The sequence below is a fragment of the Vidua macroura genome, chromosome 1, assembly GCF_024509145.1.
Source record: "Vidua macroura isolate BioBank_ID:100142 chromosome 1, ASM2450914v1, whole genome shotgun sequence".
NCBI lineage: Eukaryota > Metazoa > Chordata > Aves > Passeriformes > Viduidae > Vidua > Vidua macroura.
In genome coordinates this window covers 71,937,474-71,962,697 of record NC_071571.1, presented here as the reverse complement: position 1 = coordinate 71,962,697, position 25,224 = coordinate 71,937,474, and the positions used below count along the sequence as shown (strand labels likewise).

The 25,224-nt window shown below is 43.3% G+C and overlaps 1 protein-coding gene across 1 annotated transcript in view; it reads left to right on the top strand.

Annotated features, from left to right (window-relative positions):
- Nucleotides 1-432: 432 nt before the first annotated feature.
- The window catches only part of PHLPP1 (PH domain and leucine rich repeat protein phosphatase 1), a 135,259-nt gene continuing 110,467 nt past the window's right edge, over nt 433-25,224 (top strand). Inside the window, exon 1 of the mRNA XM_053998536.1 lies at nt 433-1,795. Within this exon, the coding sequence (XP_053854511.1) occupies nt 448-1,795 (1,348 nt within the window). The 5' untranslated portion in view covers nt 433-447. The remainder of the gene's footprint in view (nt 1,796-25,224) is intronic.

The following is a 25,224-nucleotide window of genomic DNA, read 5'->3' as shown; positions in this document are numbered from 1 at the left end:
GGAAGCCGCGGCGCTGCCGGGACTTGCGGCCGCCGCGGGACTACAGCTCCCAGCGGCCCCCGCGCGCCGCCCGGGCCGGCTGGGAGTCACGCTGTGTTTATCGGCGAGGCCCCGCCCCGCCGCGCGAGCGGTGGCGTCACCCTCGCGAGCCTCCCTCGCTGCCCGTGGGCTGGTTAATATTCATGAGCCGCGCGCGCGCGGGGAGCGGCGCACGGCGGCGGGATCGCTCGCTCCTCGCCTGCCTGCCTCCCTCCTTAATGGCGCTGGCGACAGCCGGGCAGCGGGACTGAGCCAGGCACCGGCGGAATGCTTCCCGCGGCTGCTACGTAATCCCCCCCCCCCCCACCCCCGGGACGCGGCGCCGCGCTCCGCTCGGCCCCCCCGCGCCGCGCCGAGCGGCGCTCCCAGCAGGGCGGCGGCGGCGGCGGCATCCCCGGCCCCGCGGCGATGGAGCCCGCGCAGCAGCGAGCGGCAGAAGCACCGGCGGCGGGAAGCGGGCGGGGGGAGCCGGAGAGCGGCTCCCCGGGCAGGAGGAGTCAGGCGGAGAGCGGCGCGGAGCCGTCGGGCGGCGGCGGGCAGCTGGACGGCAAAGCAGCCGCCGGCCCGCGGCGGAGGCGAGGGGGAGCCGGCGGCTTCGCTCCTCCCGCGGCACTGGCGGCCAGCGGGACTCCGGCGGCCCCCGGCGGGGCCGGCAGCGCTAACTCCCTGCTCCTGCGGCGGGGGAGGTTGAAGAGGAACCTCTCCGCCGCCTCCCCCTCTGCCGGCGGCGCCCCGGCCCCCTCGCTGGGCACCCGCAGCTTGGACAGGAAGGCGCTGCTGCTGCTGAAGCCGCCCCGGCAGCTGCAGCCCCTGCAGCCCCCGGAACGGGACTGGGTGCGGCGGGACCTGCAGCGGGGCTGCGTCCACGTCTACGAGCGGCACATGAACTGCTACCTGCGCCCGGTGCTCTGCACCCTAGAGACCACGGCGGCCGAGGTGGCCGCCCGGCTGCAGCAGCTCGGCCACCGGGGCGGCAGCAGCGTGGTGCGAGTGCTGGGCAAGGCGGGCGCGCCGCCGCCGCCGCAACCCCCGCCCGAGCCGCCGGCGGGCCCCGCCGAGGCGCCGCCCGCGGCCGAGGGGCTGCGGCCGCAGCCGGACGACAAGCCCAGGGGCCGGCGGGGGACGCGGAGCGGGCTGTCCGGAGGAGGCTGCGAGGAAGCGGCGCGGCCCGACCGCCTGCCGCTGTGCAGCGGCGCCGAGGAGAGCGACTTGGCCGGCGGCCGGCCGAGCCCGGCGCCCTCCGACTTCAGCCCCGGAGCGCCGCCGGCCGAACTGTACCTTGCCGGGCCGCCGCTTTCCTGCCCCTCCCTGCTGGGGGAGCTGGGGCCGACCGGCTCCGACACCGAGAGCTTCAGCCCCAGCGCCGAGAGCGTCTCCGACCGGCTGGACCCCTACAGCAGCGGCGGCGGCGGTGGCTCGTCCTCTTCGGACGAGCTGGAGGTGGAGCCGGCGCCCCCCGACGGGGTGGAAGAAGCAGGTGCGGGGCCGGGCCGGGGCCCCCCCTGCCCGGGGGAGCTGCCCCCGGGGCGGGCAGTGGGGGTGCCGGCGGGCGCGGCCGGCGGGCGGGAGCAGCCAGCGGGGCCGCCCGCCCTGTATGTACAGCTGCACGGGGAGACCAGCCGGCGGCTGGAGGCCCACGAGAAGCCGCTGCAGATCCAGAACGACTACCTCTCCCAGCTGGGCTTCCGGGACCTGTGGCGGGTGCAGGAGGAGGGCATGGACTCGGAGACCGGCTGCCTCATCCGCTTTTACGCCGGTGAGCGGGGCCGGGGGGCGACCGTGGGGAAGGGGCAGGAGCCGCGCCCACCGCCCCGGCTGTTGGCACGGTGGGCGCCGGGGTGAGCGGAGGGCGTGCGGGCGACTGGGCGCTGCTTTTCCGCCGGGCTATCCCCCTGTTACGGGGAAGGTGGCCGGGGCCGTCCCCTGTCACGGGGAAGGCGGCCCGCGGGTGTCTCCGCGCCGCGCCTGGGAGGGGCCGTGCCGGGAGGTCCCCGGCGGCGGCGGGAAGCGCTGCCCCGAGCCTGCTGCCGGGAGAAGCCGCGGTGTCAGTGGCGCTCAGGCTGCTCCAGCTCTGTGCCCGGGGCAGCCTCCCCTTCCTTCAGCGCCTCGGTAATGGAGGTCGCGTTTATGTTGTTTTCCCGTTCCCAGCAGCGGGCACTGGGCGTTCGAGGTTAAATCAGCCTTGATCTACTACTGCTTTCCCTAGTGACGAGGAATTGCATCGGCGCCAGTGCCGGGCACGGGAGGTCGAAGGTTCGTTCCCAATGTTTGCGGGATGCCGGCAGCTGGCTCACGGTTTAGCGGAGCTGTGTGCTCGCTCCGGGGACCACCGAGCCCGCCCCATCGCGGAGCCGAGGGCACGGCCGGCTCGCTCGCAAGTGGGAAGCCCCGCAGTTCTTGCTCCTGAAATAGGTTACCACAGTACAGGGCGCGCGGATGCCCGAGTTGAGAGCGGTGCATTCCTGCAAACAAAATCCTGGGCTTGGCTTTCTGCGTTGTTGGCATCAGTTTTTCCCGTTAGAGTGATGGGACTTCTCTGAGAGACTGAGGGCAGCAAGCGAGAGAAGAGGGAACCGCAGGTCATGGTCTTTGGAAGCAGGGTGGTCAAAACCTTTGTAATGAAAAGGGAGAAGCTTTGTAATGCAGCTTTGCTGTTACAACATACAGTACAGAATTTGGAGAGTGTTGGGTGGAAAAGTTAGCTCCCACGTTGTAATTATGCAACCTTCTGCAGTTTTAGGGAGGTTTAAAAATTCCTTGTGTGTCAGTTGAGTTGGTTTGTGTAAAAGACTTACTTTAATCTCAGAACTTCTTGGGTTTTAACTATCCTGTACATCTGTTCAAAAAGAAAACATTGTTTAATGTCCAAGTATGCATTCAGATACCTTGTAAGTTTTCCCGTGAAACAGGTAAATGTGATATCCCGAGATGAGGTCATGCTAGCAAAGTAGCACATGCCATCCATCCCCTTGCTGGGTTGCCTGAGTAGAACGATCCTTCAATGAACCGCGAGAATTCAGTGCTTTAACTCCGAAAAATACAGAGATTCTTTTCTCGAGTGAATTCCACTGAATGTCAAACGGAGTTGGTAATGGTGGGGTGGGAAGGAGAACAGTAAGCTGGATAAGTGCCCTTTTTTATTCAGAAGAGAATGTGGGAGTGGTGGCAAGTGGTCAATTCAGCTTTTCTTCAGATTCTTCTGATTGTACAATGACCCCGGCATTTGTTAAAGGAATTGACAGAAATAGGTTAGATGCATTGGGGTTAGAAAGTAGCTTAAAATACTTTTTTTTTCAGATCATGATTGTGGTCTTTTGTGTTTCTTTGCCTGCTCTTGAGTATGGAAGTCAGCAGGTAATGCTGGGAGGGATGTTGCTTCCTTTATTTCCAGTCCCACCCCACCATTAAATGGGGATGCACACACGTGTTTTAAATTGGGACAGCTGTGTGTCTCCTTTTCTAACAGGATGTGTTCTAAAGAAAACGCAATCAGGAAACATAGCGAAGTCTTACACACAGTTAAGCCTGTTTGCATGTAGTTTTAATGCATTAAGTGATTAATTATACATGCTCTAAATGAGGATGTTCCAGCTTTGTTTTATTTCAGTGTCTCGACTGCTGATGTAGCTTGTACATTTTAGACTTCCTTGTACAAAACTACTGGATAGAAGGATATTTCTGTGAGCATACATAGGATTAAATTAATGCAAATTTCTTACGCAAGTTCATATGCTAACAAGTATGCCTCTGTACTTCAAAAGTGCAGCGTTTTTTGAAATCCTTATCTCTTTGAGGGGATCTGTGATCAACATCTAAAACACCTGTGATCAGGTGCTTGTAACAGAAAGGTTGCAGCATCTAATGTACCAGACCAGCCAAAAAACAGCTAAGAAAATATTACTGACATGTAATTATACTGATTTTATGTAACTGTCTTGGCAAGTTATCTCTGCTTCCTTATTTTATACAAACACAACCTGAAGATGAAAGAGAGGGAAGGAGAGACACTTAAAAAGAATACACACCAAATTACACTGGAAAAGGGAGCGATATTTTGGCCTCAAAGTTAAGTGTTTTGCTTTGGAGAAATACCTTTTTAATAAATGATCCTACAGGATCATACCCTAAGGAAAGCTTTAAAACAGTGATTTCCTGTTTGCCTACGACTTCGTTGATTTAAGTGGCCTGGCTTGTCCCAGTGGATAGAGAACCACTAGCATCTCTATCCCTGTAATTTCCTGCAAGCTATCTCAGTAGGATTTGGTGATACTTGTCTTTTACTGATGTGAAATGATATAAACCTAGGTTGGATTTATTGCATTGCTTCTAAAAGGAATTCTTTCACCTAATCCCTCTGGAGTAGGGAGAGAAGAAGAGAGCAAAGTGATGACTTTGGTTTTTTTTTTTTTTATTTCTGAGCAGAGACAGTTTTAAGACTGGAAGATGACTGTACTGAAACATACCATTACAAATTCCACATAAGACAATATAGCAAATAATTTTAGTGATTGCTGTAGGCTGGTAATTTCTCCTGTTGTGGAATCTGGAAAACAGATTAAAAAATTATTGCTAGGAGAACTGCAGAGAATCAGATTTTTCTGCTATAACAAAACAGTTTTCTTAATAAATAGCAGTCCACAAATATACTGTAAATGAAATATCTGGTCTTTTTGAAACCCTCAAAACCAAAACGGGACACTAAGAAGGTAAAAGTGCTTCCTGTACATTGCTTGGTTTGTTTCAGAATGTGGTTAGTGCATGTTTATTCTGGTATCTCCTCTCATTTTCTTCCTTAGGAGTATGAATGTGGTTGATATTGTCAGTGTCTTGACTCTTAAGCATTAAACAATAACGCCACTGCTAAAACAAAATCCCTTACAGCTTTAAGGGGCTGATCCTAATTCCTGTAACATCAATTTGTGCAAAACTGGGCATTACTGATTGGTCAGGCATGTCAATTTTTCTCTCTGTTGAAATCTATCTTAACAAAAGGTTATGTCTTCAAGGTTTGAAATACTTAATCTTTATTTAAAAAGATATGGTTAAGTAGCTTTCTGCTGAGATACTGTGTGACTGAGTTATGGAACTGTGTAAGAATCCATAGTGCAATTATAGTTGTGATATTGTCGCTGGTAGACTGATTAGATCAGACATCCTAAACTATTCTTAAAACCTCAAGAGTGGCTGTGAAGACTTCTTGCAAACAAGTTATAACATTCCTTATTTATTCCTTATTTTTATGCTTTGTTTAAAATAACTGTTGTCCCAGTGGCCTTGATATCCTGATAATTTGGATGTAGAAGGAAAAACAGACTGATACAACAATCTCATTAAAAGATGCAAAACTGCTTATTTGGTTTAGATCAAAAATAAGCATGGAATTATATGCAGTGCTGTGTTCTGGAGCTTCTACATGGCAAGAAGCATGAGAAATATGATCTGGTCTTGGAGACTGGTTCAGTACAATGGATGTTTGAGGCTTTTTTTGTTTTAGTGCTGAGAGGTAATGTTGTTTCTGATTCTGGCACTTGGCCACCATTAAATTTTCTGCCCCCTGATGTGACATAGGGCTTCTGCACCTGCCGGTGTCATCAAATATATCACTTTTTCAGTAGGTGACTGTCTATAGGCAGAATACTAAGAAATGCCAGATGTAATTAAGGGTGTTAATTTTGCATCTGGCTGTCAGATGTTATTTGGGAAGAGATCCTTTTGGCTCATGTGACCTTTTAGAAACCTGTGAAGAAAAGCAAATCTAGCTTGGTCTTGAAGTATGTTATAAGCGATGTTGTTCTGTCAAGTAAAGAAAAGGAGAGGAGAAGATTTTGTGTCAGGATCAGTTACAGTGCTCTGAGCAATTGCATTTGCTTGCCTTCTTTAAGAAAAATACACCTTGTAGTTGGAGTCATACTAAGACTTCCAGCTAGATGGATGGAAACACAGTTTTAGATGCTTAGTTTAGAAGGTGCCAGATGCCAGGCAGTGTAGAGCTTTGTGGAATGTATTGAATTGCTGGCTGCTGTTTGTGCTACTTGGTGAATAACTCAGTTCAGCTATTTAATACGTTGATAAACTCGATTTAAGGTGACAAAGTGCCATTATGGGGGGGAAGCATGCCAGAGACACTCTTTTTATTATTGAGTGTGGGAGAGCAGCTGTGCCCTAAAGAGTTGCTTTTGGAGCACTTGACATCGTTCTGACATCTCATATCTTTAACATGAAAGAAATTAGTTCACATTCATGTGAATGGATGTCTTTTTGCAGGTGTGATTGGACAGGAGAGGTCTCTGTGAACTTGTCTGAAACCGAAAGGAAAAACAACCTCTGCCTAGGGCTGCTATTATCCTGATTTTTTTTCTTCCTTCCTAACGTGACTCGGATGAACATTCTTTACCTTGTAATCATTTATGTGTTGGCATCTCCTGCAGAGAGAAGTAATACCTAAAATTTTCCTCTTTGGGAAACTCTCACTTTTCAGCTACATAGGAGTTTAAATCTGGGCTTGGTCCATGTTGGTCCCAAGGTAATGACATTTCTAGTCCTGCTCTGCAGGAGAGTTTAAAATGGTTGCATTGCCTTTGGCTGGCTCCACCTGTTCACTGCATAGCCGTTTGCTTATCTTCTGTTGGAATGGGGTCTTTCTGAGGTAGGCAGCTTTCAGGGGGGCTCTTGGGCTCCTAGCAGGAGGAGCCATGCAGATAATGCTGGAATGCTGGTGCAGCCGCAGCTGAGCTTTGGTATGTGACAGCTGTTAAGTACAATGGTCTTTGCAACTTTTAAATTCTGTTGTACTCTTGGCTAGCATCCATAACTTAAGTATGTGTTAAGTACCGACACGGGAGATTTTAGTGTGATGTACATAGCAGTTACTATATATACTGAATATGTAGTACCTAATTTGGTACATCCAGGAGCTGAATTTCTTCACTACTGCAGCACAGAACATGGCATTCTTTTTCCTTTCTTTTCTCTTAATGTATTTTGATACTGACCCTCTTGCAATTTATCCAATTATTCCCCCCTCCTTTTTTTACAATGATATAAACATCTTCTTGATGATGGAATTCCTGATATACCTAAGAGCCCTTCTCTAATTAAAGCATCCATCTGTTCTATTAGGACACTGACAGACTGCTATGCATCTAAAGCACTACATGGTTCTTGGGAAGGTACTACTTAATAGTATGAAAAAAAAGGATTAATTTGATCCAGTGTTAGCAACTGGTGTGTGCTTCTTAACTATCAAAACCTACTTTGATAGTTTAAAAAATCTCTTTATAAAACAATATGAAGAGATATTTATTTGTTATTTAAGTGGTCCTGTAGAGAATAGGCATGTATAAGATAACCTCTCTGAGTGGGTCAATTTGAAAAATACATGCATACATAATTCCATAGAATGGAAGTTTAGAGATGGAAATCCTGGAGACTGCTACTTCTTATACTCAGCTTTCTAATTTGGAGGGAACCTGCAAACCTGCAAATGTGCCTCACATGCTTACAGCTTCATTTCCCTCTTTGTTTAAGGGGTGATCATTTCAAATAACTATTTAAGCTATTAGTTTATTAATTTAGGGGGAGGAAAAGAAAAAGAAACTAAAGACTGACCATCTATTTGCCTTGGACAGAAGCAAAGATAGTTTGACTTAGTCTGCAGTGTTTCATTATTTCAGTGCTTGTGGAATGGGGCACACTGGCATTTAGTTCAGATTGAAGTGCTCGTGTACTTGTTTTCAGCTTCCCTTGAGTCAGTTTCATTGCTGTATTTTAGAACTTTTGCTCAAATGAGGATTTGCACTGTGGGAAGCTGTTTGTTTGGAGTAGCTCTGTAATAAGTGTATTCTTTAAACCAGAGAACTGAATGCTGTAGTTACCTTTGAGGGTAAAATATTTTGTGTGTGTATGTTCAAATGGAATAGATTTTGATGCTTCAAGTTTGTGTGGGGAAACTTAACCCAAGTAGAAACGGTGGGGTGTGGTGTACCAAAATATCTTCTGGTTTGTAAACTTCACTGTTTGGCTATGCATTTCCAGCTTAGTTTTTCCTTCTCTGAGAAGTTTAAGACCGACCTTCATAAACAACTAAGATGTTTTAAACTCACTGAAAAATGAATGTTTCTTAACTTTTTCTATATTTGTCTCTAAGACAGGCATTCTGAAACACTAAGACCTTCACAGGCTATTTAAGAAGCATCATAGGAGGACAGTGGACTTAATTTATTAAAAAAATATCTTTTTAACGAAAATCATCTGAGAGATTGGAAAGCTGTTAAAATTACAACTGCATGGTAGTGTCAGAGTTGTGTATAGATTTGAGGTAGTTAAGGTCTATAAAGTTTATGGCAGAAAATTTCTGTGAAAATTCTAGATTTTTAGTTTTGTGATTCATTCCAAAGTGCCAAGTTTTATTCTTTGTGTAACTTTTGTCCTTAAACAGCTTTTCTGAACAGTTGAATTAGCTGTATTATTATTATTGAATAACAGCTATTGAAATATCTGTTATTCAATAACAGTTGAATTAGCTTTTTTGTGACAATAATCTGTACGTTTTTCACACGTAAAAATAGCTTGTATTCATTGTAGATTATTTTTTTTCAATTAGTCTGGCATTTATCCACCATGGTATCCTAACATAGATACCACTTCCTAAAAATAACTCGTGGCAAATTTGACTCAAACATTTTCCCACTGATTGCTGTTACGTACTGAAGTCACCTTAGGTATCTGAGAATTTTAAACTTAAGTATTGTTATTTATGATATATTTTATATGATTCTTTGTCTACTTTTTATCGTATGTGTGGTGTATGATAAACTGTGAATGTAAAGAAAAAACATTACTTGCTGTTTGCAATGCAGCAGCTGTTGTACCGTTGCCGCTGTGCCACCCTGGAGCTCCCTGGCTTCGCCTGCCTGGCAGAGGCACGGTCAGCAGCGGGGGACACTCCCCTGTGTCTCAGGAGAGTCGGAGAGCGGCTAAGACAGAGCGCTGCGCTGTCTGCCTTGTATGGAGGAGAGGTGGCGTCCGAGGAGGCAACAAGGGAGCCGACTCAAGGCTGGGAAAACAGTCTCAGGTTTAATCCACGCTCCGAGGAGCTCCGAACTCCAGAGTATCCAACAGCTTGCAACATCTCAAATACCTGGGTGGTAACAAGGGGGAAGGGACGCCCATTAACCAATGGGGGGATTTGGGGGTGCGGAAGGATAGACACACAAACCAGTGGGGGAAGTTTAAGGGAGGGACCCCTGGACCTCATTCGCTCACTTGACGCCCAAGGTGGAAGATTCTGGAAGAGCGGGATGGGGAGCCGAGTGATGGACAGGGTATCAGGGAGGGGACAGGGGAATGACTGAGCATTTTCAGGGAGATTGGCATTGAGGGAAAGGTGTGAAAACTGGGGATGGAACCACTGGGAGAAAATGGGGGGTGAAGGTGCAAACCATGACAGAACTGTTACAGAAATATAAAAACACAATACAACATACCATCATGGAGGGATGTATGTGGGTTTTAAATGAATAACAATGTTGCATTTTGCTGAAATTCCATTCAGGATTTCAGGTCAGCAAAATGAATGGTAGACCTGTTTTTTTGTGGTGTCAGTGCTGGCACAGCCACTGTGGTGGCTCTTTTTTTTTTTAAAGAGGGCACTGTCAGTAATCACTCTTTGGGTTCTTGTCTGTTTTTCACCATGGATGTAGTCACCAGGGCCCTCTGTACTCCCTGCCACTGTCACATAAAATCATTTAGTTACATAAGTACATAGTCCAAGTTCTTTATGCCAGTTGTCCCAACCTTTTGCTTTCCTGGTTAGCTAGCTAGCTAGCTGGTCCTGACCTTGGGGTCTGATGGCTGAGACTTTCTGCTCCCATGGATGGGGTTAAATGTGTGAAAGAATGGGAATGGTACATAATCTCTTGGGGGTTTTGTATTCTGCTTCCTGCTCCATCTCCCCATAATTTAGGGGGCAAAAATTGTTCTTTGAAGGACATTGCATTTAAAAATGACAACTGTAAAATCAGGAAGAAAGACCTCCTGGAGTGAAGTCATTTTATTTCACAACATAGCATACTGTTCTTTGAAGCTTTTTCTGTTGATAGAGAAGTAAAATTTCTTCCAGCTGGCTTTGACTTATTTGGAGGGATGCTGAAAATACTCATTGCTCAACTAAATGTGTGTTCCTCGATTTGACAGCTAAGAATAACTATTTACATATTGATGCAAAATACTGAGTTTCAGGGAATTTTTCTCTCCAGTTTTATCTAGTTTAGTTCTTGGTAGAAGTAAAATGAAAATTTTGTAAGTGGGCAAGATTTTTAGAGTTTAACTCGAGGTGTTTTTGTGGGCCAGAGGTAAATTTGTTCCTCTGCAGGGTATTAATTGCTCTTGATCTTGTGTGGTGGCAATGGGAATCTTCAACTTTACTAGCCTCTGGATTCTAGTCATAATTCTCAAAAGCCCATAATAGCTACTTGAACCGGTTCTTCTCATCTTCGAGCACTCCAAATGCCAGTGCCAACTTATTTAAATAAAGACAAAACAATGGGTCTTGGTCCAGGGGGTAATGAGGAGCTGGAATGCCTTTGAAGTTCAGGATCCTGGGCTGTAGGTGTAATTTACATAAACCTAATTATGTAATCTGAATGCAATTTCTCTTCCTGTTTGTTTGATTTATGAAGCTTTGTGTCCAAAGAGAAAGAGATAGTAAGACCTGCAATTAAGATTAGTAGCAGGCCACTCCTTTTCTGAATGTGTGCTCTGGGGAGGAGAGAATGTAGATGCATCATTAAGGGTAGAACAAAACCTGTGATTCAGGCACCTTCAGTTGATGAGAATAGTTCTGACTCTTTTCCTTTGAAAAAGCTGCATGCTTCTTTAAACAATAACTATGCCTAGTTCAAACTGTTACTGGCTCTACTATAAACGGTACAGAAAAGTTTGGAAGTCCTTACCAGCAGCAATTTTGCTTTTATATACATCATGGAGGAGCTCTATCTAAGCAGCTCTCATCAGTTTTAGAGCTGCCTTGAAAATTTTAAGTATCTAAGTGGACAGTGAGTTTTCTGATCAGAATTGTGTACAGTGACATTTTGTCACTCTCATTCAATCACTTGCTTTGTCTTACTGCCAGATCCTCTCTAACCTTTTTCTTACAGCAGATAGTAAGTAGGAGCACTGCATTTGTGCTTAAAGTCCTACAAGCAGCAAAGCTAACTATGTGTGCAATCTACTTGCTTATTAGATGATTGGTTAGCTGAACCAGTGACTCCTTATTGTGAGCTCTTTTATGATTATTGACTCAAATTCATAGAACTGCGGAGGTTGTAAAAGACCTCCAAGGTCATTGAATCCAACCTTTGATTGAACCTCCATGCCAACTAAACACTAAGTGCCATGTCCTGTTGTTTATTGAACACTTCCAGGGATGGTGACTTCTTCCTGGGTGGGCTATTCCAATGCCTGACCATCCTTTCAGCGAAGAAATTCTTCCTGATTCGAACTTGAGTCTCACCTGGTGCAGCTTGAGGCCATTTCCTCTTGTCCTGTCACTTGTTGCCTGGAAAGAGAGACCACCATCTGCCTGGCTAACACCCTCCTTTCAGGCAGTTTTAGAGGGTGATAAGGTCTCCACTGAACTTTTCCTTCCAGCCTAAACACCCCCAGCTCCCTCAGGTACTTCTCATCAAACTTGTGCTGCAGACCTTTCACCAGCTCTGTTGCTCATCTCTGGATGTGCTCCAGCCCCTCAATGTCCTTCTTGCTGTGAGGGGTCCAGAACTGGACACAGGATTCAGGATGCTGCTTCAGCCATGCTGGGTACAGGGGGACAATCGCTGCCATGGTCCTGCTGGCCACACTATAGCTGATACAGGCCAGGATGCCCTTGGCCTGTTTGGTCACCTGGGCATACACTGGCTCGTGTTCAGCTGCTGTCAAACAGCACCTGCAGGTCCTTTTCCACCTGGCAGCTTTCCAGCCTGTGTCCACAGCCTGTAGCTCTGCATGGGGTTGTTGTGACTGAAGTGCAGGACTAGTAAGTGATGGAGGAAGGTATTTTTCCTTGTTGTGTGTTACTTCGTGGGACAGACAGACCTCTAGGGGACATCAGTGAGCAATAATTTTATTTATGAAACTTTTTAGGTTGTCTCAGGCATAATTACTGCATATCACTGTTGACTTTCCACATCTAAGTCTGTTTGCTTTCATGCTATGAAGCTTGTCTGATGAAATAAAGACATTAATGACAAAGTGATAAGAATGAGGTGGTGGAACATCTGGAAGATGGCTAGCATGTCTAAGGAACTGAAGGTAACAGTCTAGGAGCTCTTGGTTTCTTCTGGTACTAGTATTTCATGGTCACAAACACTAAAGCATGATAGTTTGCAGGTTGCAAACAGGATGTGTCTCAAAGAGAAGTTAATCTTATATGTGTGGGAGATGCAATTTAGCATTTCAGAAATACAAACAGAAGTTTTTTTGAAAGCTGTGCAGTAATAATTATACAAAATTATTCCTGAGTTGAGGACTTCTAATATACTGTCTTGGCAGAAGTATGGTTGTGTGGATTAAAAATGGATTATTTAGAAGTAGACTGAGTTTATATCCTTTCAGAGCAAGCAGTTAACATTTTTATCTTGGGTGTCCTAGCTAATTAAAAAAAAACACTGACTGCAAAAATTTGAAATGTCCATGCTCTGGGAAGTTGATGGAATGTGTCTTACTTTTTTTATTTTATTTTTAAATTTTTTTCCTTTTTGTTTGTTTGTTCTGTTTTTTGTTTTTTTGGGTGAGTGTGTTTGTTTGATGGCATGAAAAACATGTTCCATCTCTGTATAAATTAAAGAACCTATAGTCTGTATATTCCCTGTGAATAAACAGGTTAACGTGGTACTATTAGTAGTCTGTATTTCAGAATATCAAATACAGAAAGTGTTTCCATTTCAGGACTTCCAGAACACTGGTATCATCTGTATAAGCATATTCATCCCTGCTAAGATTAGACTATAGCACTGAGAACTGCTCGGTGTGTGTCTCTTTAATCTCCTTAATCAAATGACAACGTTAATTCCTGCTAATACGAGAAGAGTACATTAAATTATTTTACTTATTTTGCTTTACAGGTTACATATTGGATGGGTCTCTTGTAAGAAAAATGCTTCAGAATGCTTCTTTTCTGAATCTTTGTGATTAAAAGATCCTAGTTTATTTTAAAACTTGCAGCTTCTTGTAATTGAAATCTAGAATGAAAATGTATTGATCAGTATCACTAGATACTGTAGTACAGAGATTAAGACAGCTTGTAGCCTTCAGGGGACTAGGCCGTATTCTTCTGTGAGTGTCTGAGTAAGTGTTTCTCTGGATAAAATGGTCTGCTGGAACCCGAGGTATATTTGATGTTTAATTTGCAGCATGGGGTGGGATGTGATCCTTTCTGCAGTGCTCCACTGGAGTGTGAGCAATTTCAGCACCTCTTGCTGCTTCAGTTCTGTGTTAATAGGAGATGTATTTGGGTTCCTGATACTACTTACACTGTGGAAATGGGGAATGCAGATTTGTCACCTTAGTTGTGAACAGCACTGTCTTGAGAGTGTCAGCAGATTGCAAAGCAGAGATCAACTGTAGATCGTTTCAGCCCAGAACAGGCAGCTAGATACTTCTCCCCACTTTTGCCTTATTTTTTTTCCTTCTTTTTTCCTACTTGTCTTTTTTTTGCAGTGCTTTTGTTTTTCTTCTTTTTCTGTTTTTCCTTTTTGTATTTTTTCCCCCACCTTCTTTTCCTTTTTCCTTTCTTTTTTTTTTTTCCCCCCTTTCCTTCTCCTTTTTCTACTGGAAGTTTTTGGACATTCTTGGCTGCATTTACCAACTCGGCCATTTTGTACATTTTCAGTCTTTTTATTGAAGATTTTGAAGGGTTTCTTTTCAATATGCATGTATCAGCAGGCCTCTTTGTGTGTTCCTCATTCTCCCGCGCCTATATCTGTAAGGCTGTGTATCAAACAGTTCCACTGCATTACTTGTGGAGAAGAGCATTTGTTCTAGCATGGCTAACACAGGGTTGCAAAAATAAGTAAGTAAAATTCTCTCCAGAGAGTCACAGCATATGGCTGTAACAAATTGCTGTCTGTATATGTCAACAATGTAGGATCAGACAACAGTGTAGTCAAAAGAGATAAAAAGAACAGAGTCTTAAAGCAGTTTAAGGTGTACTGTACCTTTATATTACAGGAATAAGCATTTGAAAAGTTTTTAGGTTTTTTTTGTTTTAATAAGAACTCCTGTGTCACGTGTCCTGTTCTTCATCCAGCAGAGCATCTCTAGCAAATGTAGGGTTTTAAAAGGCAAGGGTTGTGGGCTGGGTTGTCTGTTATATGAATTTGTGAACTGATTATGAAATAAAGGAAAAAAAAAGGCTGATTTTGCATAGTAAGAATTATGACTGATGGTAGAAGAGTTCATGCTGTTATAGCCTTTGAACTTAGATTTGGATGTACTGATTCTTTAGCATTAGACTGACTTGTAAACAGGTGTATTACATGCAGCACATCCTTAAAGATTCTGCTTTTTAGGAATGTGTACGGAAGACATGGAGGAGATTCGGCATTTGGCACTGCTCTCGTGTTTGCTGTCACCAGCTAAGCTAGGCATGATCAACTAGACAAGTTAAATAAAACATGGAGTTAACAATCATTGTCCTTTCTGAATTGTGGATGAAAATGCTGCTAGGGAGTATTGTACAGGGAAAGTCTAGTCTCCTCTCATAGCCTTGAAAAAGGTCGGATTCCTGGTAGGCAGGTCCCGGGATCTCAGTGTTCAGACTTCTGTCCAGAAGAGGATTGCATGCCAACCATATGAATTTCTCTGTGGCAAGTGCCAGATTCTGCACCTGGAATGTGGGAACCCTGGATGTGCACACAACCTGGGGAATGAGAGGTTGGAGAGCAGCCTCACAGAAAGAGATCTGGGTATCCTGGTCAATGACAAGTAGAATATGAGTCAGCAGTGTGCCTTTGCAACCAAAAGGGCTTAAAACATCCTGAGGTGTGTCAGGCACAGCACCACCAGTCAGTTGAGGGAGGGGATTGTCCTGCTCTGCTCTGCACTGCTGCAGCCTCGCCTTGAATATTGTGTGCAGTTTTGGGCACCACAGTATAAGAAAGATTTCAAGTCATTGAAAAGAGTTCAGGGCTACAAAGATGGTGAAGGATTTAGAGGGGAAACCGTAGGAGAAGCAGCTGAGGTCAACTTGGTTTGTTCAGCCTGGAGAAGAGGAAACTGAGGGGGGAACCTCATTGCAGCCTACAGCTTCCTTCCAAGGAGTAGTTCAGGGGCAGGCACTGATCTCCTCTGTGGTGACTAGTGACAGGATCCAAGGGAATGGCATGAAGCTGTGTCAGGGGAGGTTTAGGATGGATGTTAGGAAACCACCAGAATGTAGTTGGACACTCAACCAGGCTCCCCAGGGAAGTGGTCATGGCGCCAGGCCTGCCAGAGTTCAGGAAGTGTTTGGATGTTTTCAGACACATGGCGTGATTCTTGGGGCTGTCGTGTGCTGGGTCAGGAGTTGGACTTCAATGACCCTTGTGGGTCCCTGAACTCAGAATATTCTATGATTCTATATGTCCTTGTCCCTGTTGAAACAAGAACAACTATAATTTTCGTAGAGGTGAACTGTTCTTGCATCTCTGTGTTTATTTTGTGAGATTCTTAACCATGTTGCAGTTGGAGTTGGGGAATTGCCTTTCCACATGTGGTATTGTTAGTTCAAGTTTGTTCTGTTATTGTGTGCATAGGTAATCCTTAATTAGAGATGGTATTTAACATGCTTTTCAGTAGGTTCTTTAGCATTTTTCACATTCAGGTTTTACTTTAGCTCATATCCACTAATTTTCATGTACAGCAGTTGAAAGTCCTTTGGACTGTTCTCTGTAGACATGACTATACTGCTTTGCAGCAAAATACATAGTTGTCTGAAGATGGTTGGAGACTAATGTCTAACTTTCATACCTAACATAGATGCTGTCCATACTAAAACCAATGCTGTGACCTAAAGTCTTTTATGCCCACTTTTTATTTTTATAAACCAATCAAACTTTTTGTAGCAGGAATGTCTGAATATAACAATGTCTTCATCCATATCAGGGAAAAAGTGCAATACCCTTACTTTCCTAATGAAATATTAGACAAACGGTGTCTTATCATTCACGCATAAACATCCTGTTCCGTCTTTTTGGATTCTCTTGTGCATTTGCTTCTCCACACTGGAGTTACAGTTGTCCTGTTGGCAGCTGATGCTGGGGAGAATACATACAGCCCTGTGGGACTGTCTGCAGGCAGGCACACCTGGTGGTTTTGCTCTGATGGGAATATTTGCTTCCCTTGGTGGTGAAAAGCACGGTGGTAGCTGGTTGCAGGTCTCATTAGGCCATCATGGCCACTACCCTGAGCATTTCACTGTGATTTGATGAGATGTAGGACTGTCACCTTTCTGGCAAGGCATAAGGGCGAGGTGCTGCTGTCTTGTGTACCAGCCTGGGTTCCCAAATCCCAGGCATGGCCAGCTGAACTGTAAAAATGAGTGCACGGTGCTCTGGGTCATTTTGGTCTTTCCCTCCATGTGCTGTTCTTGCCCTATCCATTTTGTCGTGTGTATGTGAGGCTGTTGAGAGATTTGATGAGCAACAGAGTGCTCAGTTAGAGGAAGCTGCTCTGACTTTGTTTCCTAATGACCTGTAAGGCAAATTGCTGAGTGCATTTGTTCCTTGGTAGTTATAAAGGGGAGGAAAAGTAGCACATGATGGGGGGGAAAAAGGAGTTTTTGCGTCTTGCTGGTTACTGGTAGTTATTACTCTTGTTAATGTGTGTGTTTTGTTTTTTACTGAAGGCACTTGAAGTGAAAAGAGGGTTTGAATGCTGACGTGTGAGTTCATCTAGCTAACAGAGATAAATACAGTTGTAGCTTGCTTGCAAGTGTCATGAGTCTCATGGTGAGCGAAGAGCAAAGGTAAAAACCCCATGTGGTAGAGAAGCACGGCTTGTCTCAGGCTAGCTGGTGGGGACTCTTGCCTGCAGGTAGAGCAGTGCTCTGCCACCATCGGCAGCTCTGCTGGATCTGGCAGCAGTGTGGTGGTGACATCACCCTGAGGAGAGGGAGAAGGCTAGGCAGAGTCACTGGGGCTGCTTGTTCTGCGCAGGCACTCGGGGAAAGGGTTTCTTTCGTATGCTGTCTAATAGATTCAGCCTTTTATTTTATAATATAATTAAATAACCAAGCCTTTGTGAGGCTCCTGAATTCCTTTAATTTAGCGGCAGCACAGAAGCTGAATTCAGAGCATTCATGGGCCTGTACTATCTCCCTGACTACTTGCCAGGTCTATTCATGCTGTTCTGAGTGCAGGAAGTTCTCACATTCATTCAGGGTTGGGGGTTGGGGGTGGAAGGCTGTGTGGTTGGCTTTTTTTTTTTTTTTTTCTTTTTCTTTTTTCTTTTTTCTTTTTTTCTTTTTTTTTTTTTTTTTTTTTGTAAGCAAGGGAAATGGTTATAAGGAAAATTCTTCAGCAATTCCCTGGGACCAATTTACCAACTGTTAATCTGTGAGTAAATAATGGGAACAGTTTATACACTTGGCAGCTCTTAAGAAAGAGCAAAGAATCATGAGAAGTTCACAGTCCACAGCCCCAAGATAGCTGAATCCTTTGGTATGTTTGGATTTGTCTGAACAGGGATAGATTAGTACTTTTTTGCTAGCATATGTAATCTTAGATATTCTGAAGTGCTGAGTTTGATGAGGAAAACTCTATGGTGGCATGTGGTAGCTGGCTGCTTACACTTAACTTGCTCAGGTTAAAATAATTCCTTTTCTATTTGAGTTTTAAGGCTGTAGCCAATATGTTTGTTGTCCATAGAGTGTTAGTAATGGTCTTTCAGGGAGGGGATGAGGAAGTGTATTTGCTGCCTGGTGAGAAGAAAGCTGGTAACAGTGGCTTTCCTTTGGTCCGGGGAAGGGGAGAGAGAGAGAGGACAAGAAGGTGAAAGAAAACTGAGAAAACAATTACTAAATCAAAGCTAGTAGTCAAAACTACAAAATGCTCTGCAAAGTTAAACATTCATTTCACTTCTCAGGAACTGTCTCACATCGCTGATCTGTGGTATCTAATCTTTATAGCTAGATAGGCATTACTGACACGTGTAAAGGGCATTGGAAAAGGGAAAGTGGCATATTGGTGTGGGTTTTCTGCTGCTACAGCTGAGGCACTGAGGAAAGCACACAGCTATTTAGGATGAGTATAGCAGGATTTGGGCAAGTTGCCATTTTCACCAAAACAAACAGATTTGGGGTGGTACAGACCCTCTTGGTGTTTGCTTGTTAACGAGTCTCTGGATTGTCTGTTGCAAAATGGAGAGAGAAGTGCTGACAGGAACACTGGATATACACTATTTGGTACCTGAATGGCAAGAAAGACCATAGATGAAAAGCTTTTTATGTAGGCAGGGTGCCCTACATCTAACATGATTCATCTGGAAACTGAATTGGAGGTGGGGAACCCAAAGTTTGTGTCTGGCTCACAGCATGTGGCAAAGTATGCATTTTTATGCTGGGGTATAAAACCTGCAAGCCAATGTACCCTTAAAAATAATGTTTTAAACTTGGATTGCCTTAAAGCTAAATAATCACCTTTATAAGGTTCCACCTTTTTTGGGGTCCTGATATGTGTAGGACTTAAGCATTGCCCTGCTGTGAGATTTAATTTGAAACTCTGATGTTTTTATAGGACAGCTTCCTGTTCTCCTGAAAACTGCAATGTGTTTTTGAGTTTCATTCTGTTCCTTTGTAGTTTCTATAAGGAAAAGCATTGTGCTTATTACTCCATCAGTGAGTATTTTGGCTGCTTTTGTCCTTTTCTCTTTCCATGCTCTAGCTTGCAAGTTTTAGAGATCAGTCTGAATTACTTTTCATGAGATTACAAGTCTTGTGAATGAAGTAGTATTCCCAAGGTGTCACTGGTTCTGGATCATGGTCTGTTAGGAACATAAACATACAGATTATGGCACCGGTTACCACACGTGCAACTGAGAAAGTAGTGCCAAGTGTCTGGATTGTTCTAGGAAAAACAAGGAAGCAAGGAGTGAAAAATTGTTGCTGGTAGATAGCTTCTTCATATTGCTTTTTCCTCCCCAGCTTTCGAACTATGAGTTTTGAATTCTCTGTTCTATTATAAATACTGGTGCTGAATATCCATGGCAGGTTTCCTTTTAGAACAGCTTACCATTTTAGGCTCTAAAAGTACTGTAGCAGCTTTACTTTTTACAGATTTATATTAAAAACCTTCTGCTTGCCTGTATGTATAAAATTGCACATTATGTGTAAGGTTTTAATCTCTTCAAAGTTAGAAGGTCACTATTTAAACTTACTTTGTGAACCTCATTTCATAACAAGACTAAAAAGTGCATGAAAGCACAGATTTGCTTCAAGGTTGGTTTTCTGGTATTTTTTCAACACCTTTTGAAAGTCTTCAGCAAAATGAAGATAAATAGCTTCAGCTATTCCACACATTCTTGAGTACTGGAGGAGGGGAGTGTGTCAGTGGAGGGGAGATTTAGAAGTAAAACTCCTGTTGCCAGGCAGCCCAAGAAGTGCGTTGGCATCACTTGGAAATGAGTGCAAATTATGGGTTGCTGTTGAAGCAGAGTGGACAATGGAGATAAAAAGAGTGTTAAGAGGAACTTGACTGTTTTGAAATTAGCTTGTTTCACCTTCCAGAATACAGGATATTAAAGGTAAGGTAGCTATCTTTGAAAGTCTGACAGTACTGTGAGTAAGAGGAGGGCTGGGCTACACAGAAAGTGTAACTCCTATCCTTTTTTAATTATGATAGCGATAGCATGTTCTGGTGAGTTGATGATTGCTGCTACAAAAAGGGGTGTTGGAATGTGTGCTTATGCTATTGCTCCTCCTAGCTGTTAGCATTGTGAGTAGATGAATGCTCAAGAGCTGACCGTTCTGTTGTAATGCTAAGTCTTTTTGTTTAGCTTCTGGCTTACATAAGCAAATCGAGCACTTGCTACAAGATGCTTTGTGCAAGATACTATCACCTGAAAGTACCAGTCTCCATAGGATTGTCTTGTTCCCTCTGCCTTTACAATCTGATTTTGGGGACCTATCACACAGGTAAACCAGGAGTCAAAGGCTTATTACTGTGTGGATGAGTTTTACAGTGAGAGCTGTTTCTTGAGTGTCTCATTTCCCCACAGTCAGTGGTGTAGGATTTACTCTGTTGAAACATATGCCTTTGTGTGTGTGTGTTTAGCAGAATGTTGTAAGATAGTAATTAATACTGTAGCCATCATGTGAATGGAAAATATTTCTGCAAACATGTCTATATATCTAGATACTTAAGAGGATAAAATTAGGCTTTGGAATTTCCCTCTGGTCCTGTTCAACTTAGCCACCTCTTAGACATTTTATTATGGTGATAATAGTTATCTGTCATTGTTTCACTTTTAATGTCAACATTGTATTGTCTTTTGCAAGAGCATAACATGCAAACTAGTAGCAAACCTGGGGCAAATCAGGACAGTCAGATGGAGGTTATGTTCTGTCACCTGGCAAACTTCTGTCCTTTTTTTCAGTTTCCTTGTAAGTTTTAAAACTGTTGTAGTCACTGTGTAGCACCTTTCTTGAAAATATTTTAATATTTCTACTTTAAACCCTTGAAGCTGGAAAGTATGGGCATATATTCATACACAGGTCTTCAGAGTTTGCATTTTATGATGACTGTAAAAGACACTGATTTACTTGAGACCCAAAATTCCTCTTGGATTCTCATGTCCATACAAGATAAAACTGTATAATCTTACTGATGCAACAGTTCCATGTTCTTCTTTTGGCTCACATATTTTTGTGATGAAAAAAACTGTGAAGGCAGCTCTAGTGGATACACCATGTTGTCAGCTTTTGTTTTTTTTTAAATTATGTTTAACTTTTTCTTAAGTATTTTGAGATGAAAAATTGTTTAGGAGGGCTTTGGATGAGATGGCAAACTGTGGCACATGGTCCTTTCCCCTCCATATTCCTGATAATGGTGAGAAACATTTTAGCATACACATTTCTTCCATAGTTTTGATCTTAACACTACAGGGGGAAATGGTGAATTACTTTTTTCCTCTTCCCTTTCATTTCTGTAGCACACCTAGAAACCCCTGGATTTTTGTCCTTCTATTGGGAGTTCTCTCTTGGAAGCTGGATGCTTGCAAGGTGGAGATCTTTCTTCTGTGGTATGACTCTAACATTATGGAAAGTAACAAGAGCCACAGCCTTTTTGTTTCTGCAGTGTGTGGGTGGGCAGTTTCTTCCAAGGAAACCTTCCAACAAATTGGCTGGACACGATGCTGGGCTGTCTTACCATTATCTAAAGTAGTCAAGCAGTCTTCCATTCCATTTTAAGTGACTGGACATGAGCTGCATGTGGGTTGTAAGTACCAAAACAGATGTTTCATGTGGCCCTGATGTTGGAACTTATAATAGCTTGCATTAGCAAATTGCTGGGCTAAATAATCCAAAAGTTCAGTAGCCACAAATCCCTTGTTTTCCTGTTAACTTGTAATCCAGTTGCAAGAAATCATTGGAGCACTTTTCCAGAAACCTAATTTGCTGAGGAATCAAGTTGTTGTTTGAAGGACTCAGCTCTTCCTTTTTTTTTCACTTTTCCACGGGGGGAAAAAAAAAAATCCAGAATTTGAAGATTCTAAATGTAAATTCTAGAAGAAAAAATGGAGCGGCTGGGTGGGGTTTGAAAGGTGGAAATTATTTCTGGTCCTTAATAAAACATAAAGAAAACAAGCTGTCTTTTAACGTCTTTAGCTTTTCAACTTTATTTCTGACTGGCTTCATAACAGGGTAGGTAAACACTACCAATCAAGTGCATTGCTCTAATTTTTGTACACTTTAAACCTTAATCAGATTTTATTGTTGCTTTCAAGCTCAGATGCAGTTATCTAGATGACTGCGATTAAATATTTGTGATTTTTGGAATTTTATCTCTGCTTTTTTTTGGCTGCAGAAAAAAAAATGCAGTCATGGGCAAGGATGTTGTTGTCGTGGTTTTAGGGACAGGCAGTAGGACATGCAGAGAGCAAATACAGAATTTCCTGACGGGGGAGGCAGTACAGAGTGCTCTGCCAACTCCATTGCCCTATTGCCTGTTAAAAATTACTAATTTTTAATTAGTGTGGAAGAACGGATATTCCTTTTTTTAAGTAAAGCAGATTTGTTTGCAGCAAGGGAAGGGTTCTTGATTGGTGGTTTATAATGTGCTGTCCTGAACCACTGTTCTTGGAGGCTCTGGAGAGTCAGTCACTGCTTGCAGAGCTTCAGGCAGCTCTGACCCTTGAGTGACAAAGGGTTGGTCTGGGCTGAATGAAATTGAAATCTGTTTCCTTTCAAGGGATTTCTGTACTGAAGAGAGCGCTCTATTACATTTCTTCTAGAAAGCTTCCTGAAGCAGGCACTGTCAGAAGTTCTGGGTTTAGGTGGGGCTTTGTGCTCAACTTTTCTGAACCTGCATTGAAAGAATACCTTGTCTTGTTCTTACTAGGCTGCTGGGCATGGTTAAGTGAAATGTATGTTGTCTGTGCCTTGAAAGGATAGTTACTGCTTGCTATGTCTTCCAGCCCGTAGAAATGAGTGGGAATGGGATCAAACTTTTGAAAGGTGGGATCTTGCTTTGGCTGAATGGGTGGGTGTATTTAGCCATGCTGGTTTGGTTTTTACTGTGGGGTGTGTAACACTTCTGTGCTCTGTTAGCATACTCTCTTTTATTCCTCCCTGTGGAGTAATATGCAGTACTTTTTTTTTCAAGATTGGCTAATCTTTATAATGGATGAATTTTGTTTGGATGAATCTTTTTTTTGTTACTAGTTTTTAAATTTTTGTCTATTAGTTTTTTAATTTCTTACCTTAAGTTTCAGTAACAAGGCCTTGCTTTGACATCACACAGAAGTGATGCCTCTTGAGCTTGGCGCAGTTTGCAAGGGCCTAATGCTGCTCACCAGGACATGCCACTTTCAGGGTTGCCTTCCATAGGCAAGTTCTTTCATCCTAATGTCTGTAAGACACTGAGTCTGAAAAACATGGTTTTGGGGATGAGATCTGTAGCTTTCAGGAGGCAGTGCTTCTTACCATCTCCTTTTTGCCTTATTGTCGCTTGGGGGCTACAGAAAATCCTTAAGATAAATGAATGTGTCAGTACCATTTACCTGTGTCTCTGGGCATCTTTTGTACATCTGAACAAGAGTAGTGCTGTCTAGCTGTGCACTCTTGTGTGTGGGCTTTTTGTTTTTAAAAGGGTTTGGTGTAATGATCACTGCAAAATCAGAAGGTACTGATGTGACATTGTTTTTATAACATCTTAAAAACCTGTTTTTTGAAGTATCTAAAATAAGGAGTTTGCCTGTATCTCCAACATTTGTTGAATTCTCAGAGACATCTAACTTAAGTCTTCTTAAAAATAAATGTGCAAATATTTACATGATACCTTAATCAGTGAGTATCCTCCCACGACTCCTGCTGCATACCATCCAATCCACCTATTACAGGATATAGTTAGTAATATGTTGAACCTCTGCTGTTATTCTGTATTAAGTATGATAATAATATAATTTTAGCACTAATAAATAAAAAAACTTGAAACTCTAGTCTCTTTCACCTTTGTTTATTTTAATGTCTGGATGGAGGAAAAAAGACAAGTTTTGTGCAGTTCAGTGGCCAACTTTTGTAGGTCTACAAAGGGACAAAGCTAAAACACAAAATCCACAGTGTCTTGTTATTTGAAGTTTGAGATCTTTCTGTCAATTAGGCTTTTTTGTATAGGAATCACAAAATGTGTATAAAGGCTGCACATATAAAACTTTGTCCAAAACAAAGGGAACTGCATCAGTGTGATAGGTAAAAGGAACTTATATTTTTATTTTAAAGAAACGTAAAAGGGGAAAGTTGATCTTTTCTTTATTTTCCCTACCTGATGCTGGGCTGTCAGCTTGCAGAGATTTGCTAATTGTGTAATTGGTGTTTTGAATTATGCTCAACTCTGCAGAAAGCTTTCTTACTATAGAGTATTATATGATGTGTTACAGCTAAAGAAAACATTTTCAAAACTTACAAATGACTAGTAAAAATTGTCCACCAGTGATGTGGAAGAATTTGAAATCAAGAAGACTGCACTTTTGAACACAAAAATTGAAGGTTAAGCCTGGATGCCCTAACTTGCATAACTTTTAAAGACTTAAGCTCCAGGCATAAACAAAACAATCCATCCAAAGTAGCACTTGGTGCAGATTAGAAAATCGCTTGAGGGTAACTTGCACTGTAGTGGTAGTATCATGTTGACATGTCACTGGCATCCCCTGAATCCAGAGGTCAGTAGGAAGTATTCAAAAGTAGGAGAAATTAGTGGCATGACACCATGAAAATGGTAAGATTTTAGGAGGTTGATTAAAACTGAGCATTTTGCACTGGTACTTGCTTTTTTCCCCACTCAGTTCCTCTACTGTGCAGGTGGCCAAAATGTTTGGAGGGAAATCCTTTTGCTTTGTGGAGTGTGTTTGTTTTTCCTGGGAGACCCTTTGAGGAAAAAGGTCCTTTGTCAGCCTTGCTGACAAAGCAAGTAGACCACCAGATAGAAAACTGCAGTGGGAAGAAGGAGTCTCTTTAGATCTTTTGGAATTCCATATTTCTTCTAGGCGTCTGGGTGGTATTTGTGGCATGGGGACTTTTCAGAGAGGGATTAAAAGAGCCTTATTTTGGGCAATATTGCCTTGCTGAGGTTTGTCTAAAATTAATCAGTTTGTGTAAGCTGACCAGTTACTGAGTAAGCTGTCCAATTACTAACTGGTGTTGCCGTATGAAATAGGTATGTAACTCCTTTTGCAGCAATTCTGTTGACATGCATGTAAAATGTTCACACATTTTACATGAGAGAGTTGACTTGCAGAGTAGAACATGTTGGCTGTAAAATATGTATTTTTAAACACAATTGAAAATGGATGGTTGTTATACTCATCAGATGTGCTTGCTTATATTTAAGACAAATATAATATGAGAGATTCAAGAAGCTCTGTTTCTCTTGTCTGCATTGTAGTGGTACTTACACAAGCAGTGCTGGGTATGTTCTGTGCTTATGTGTTCTCCCA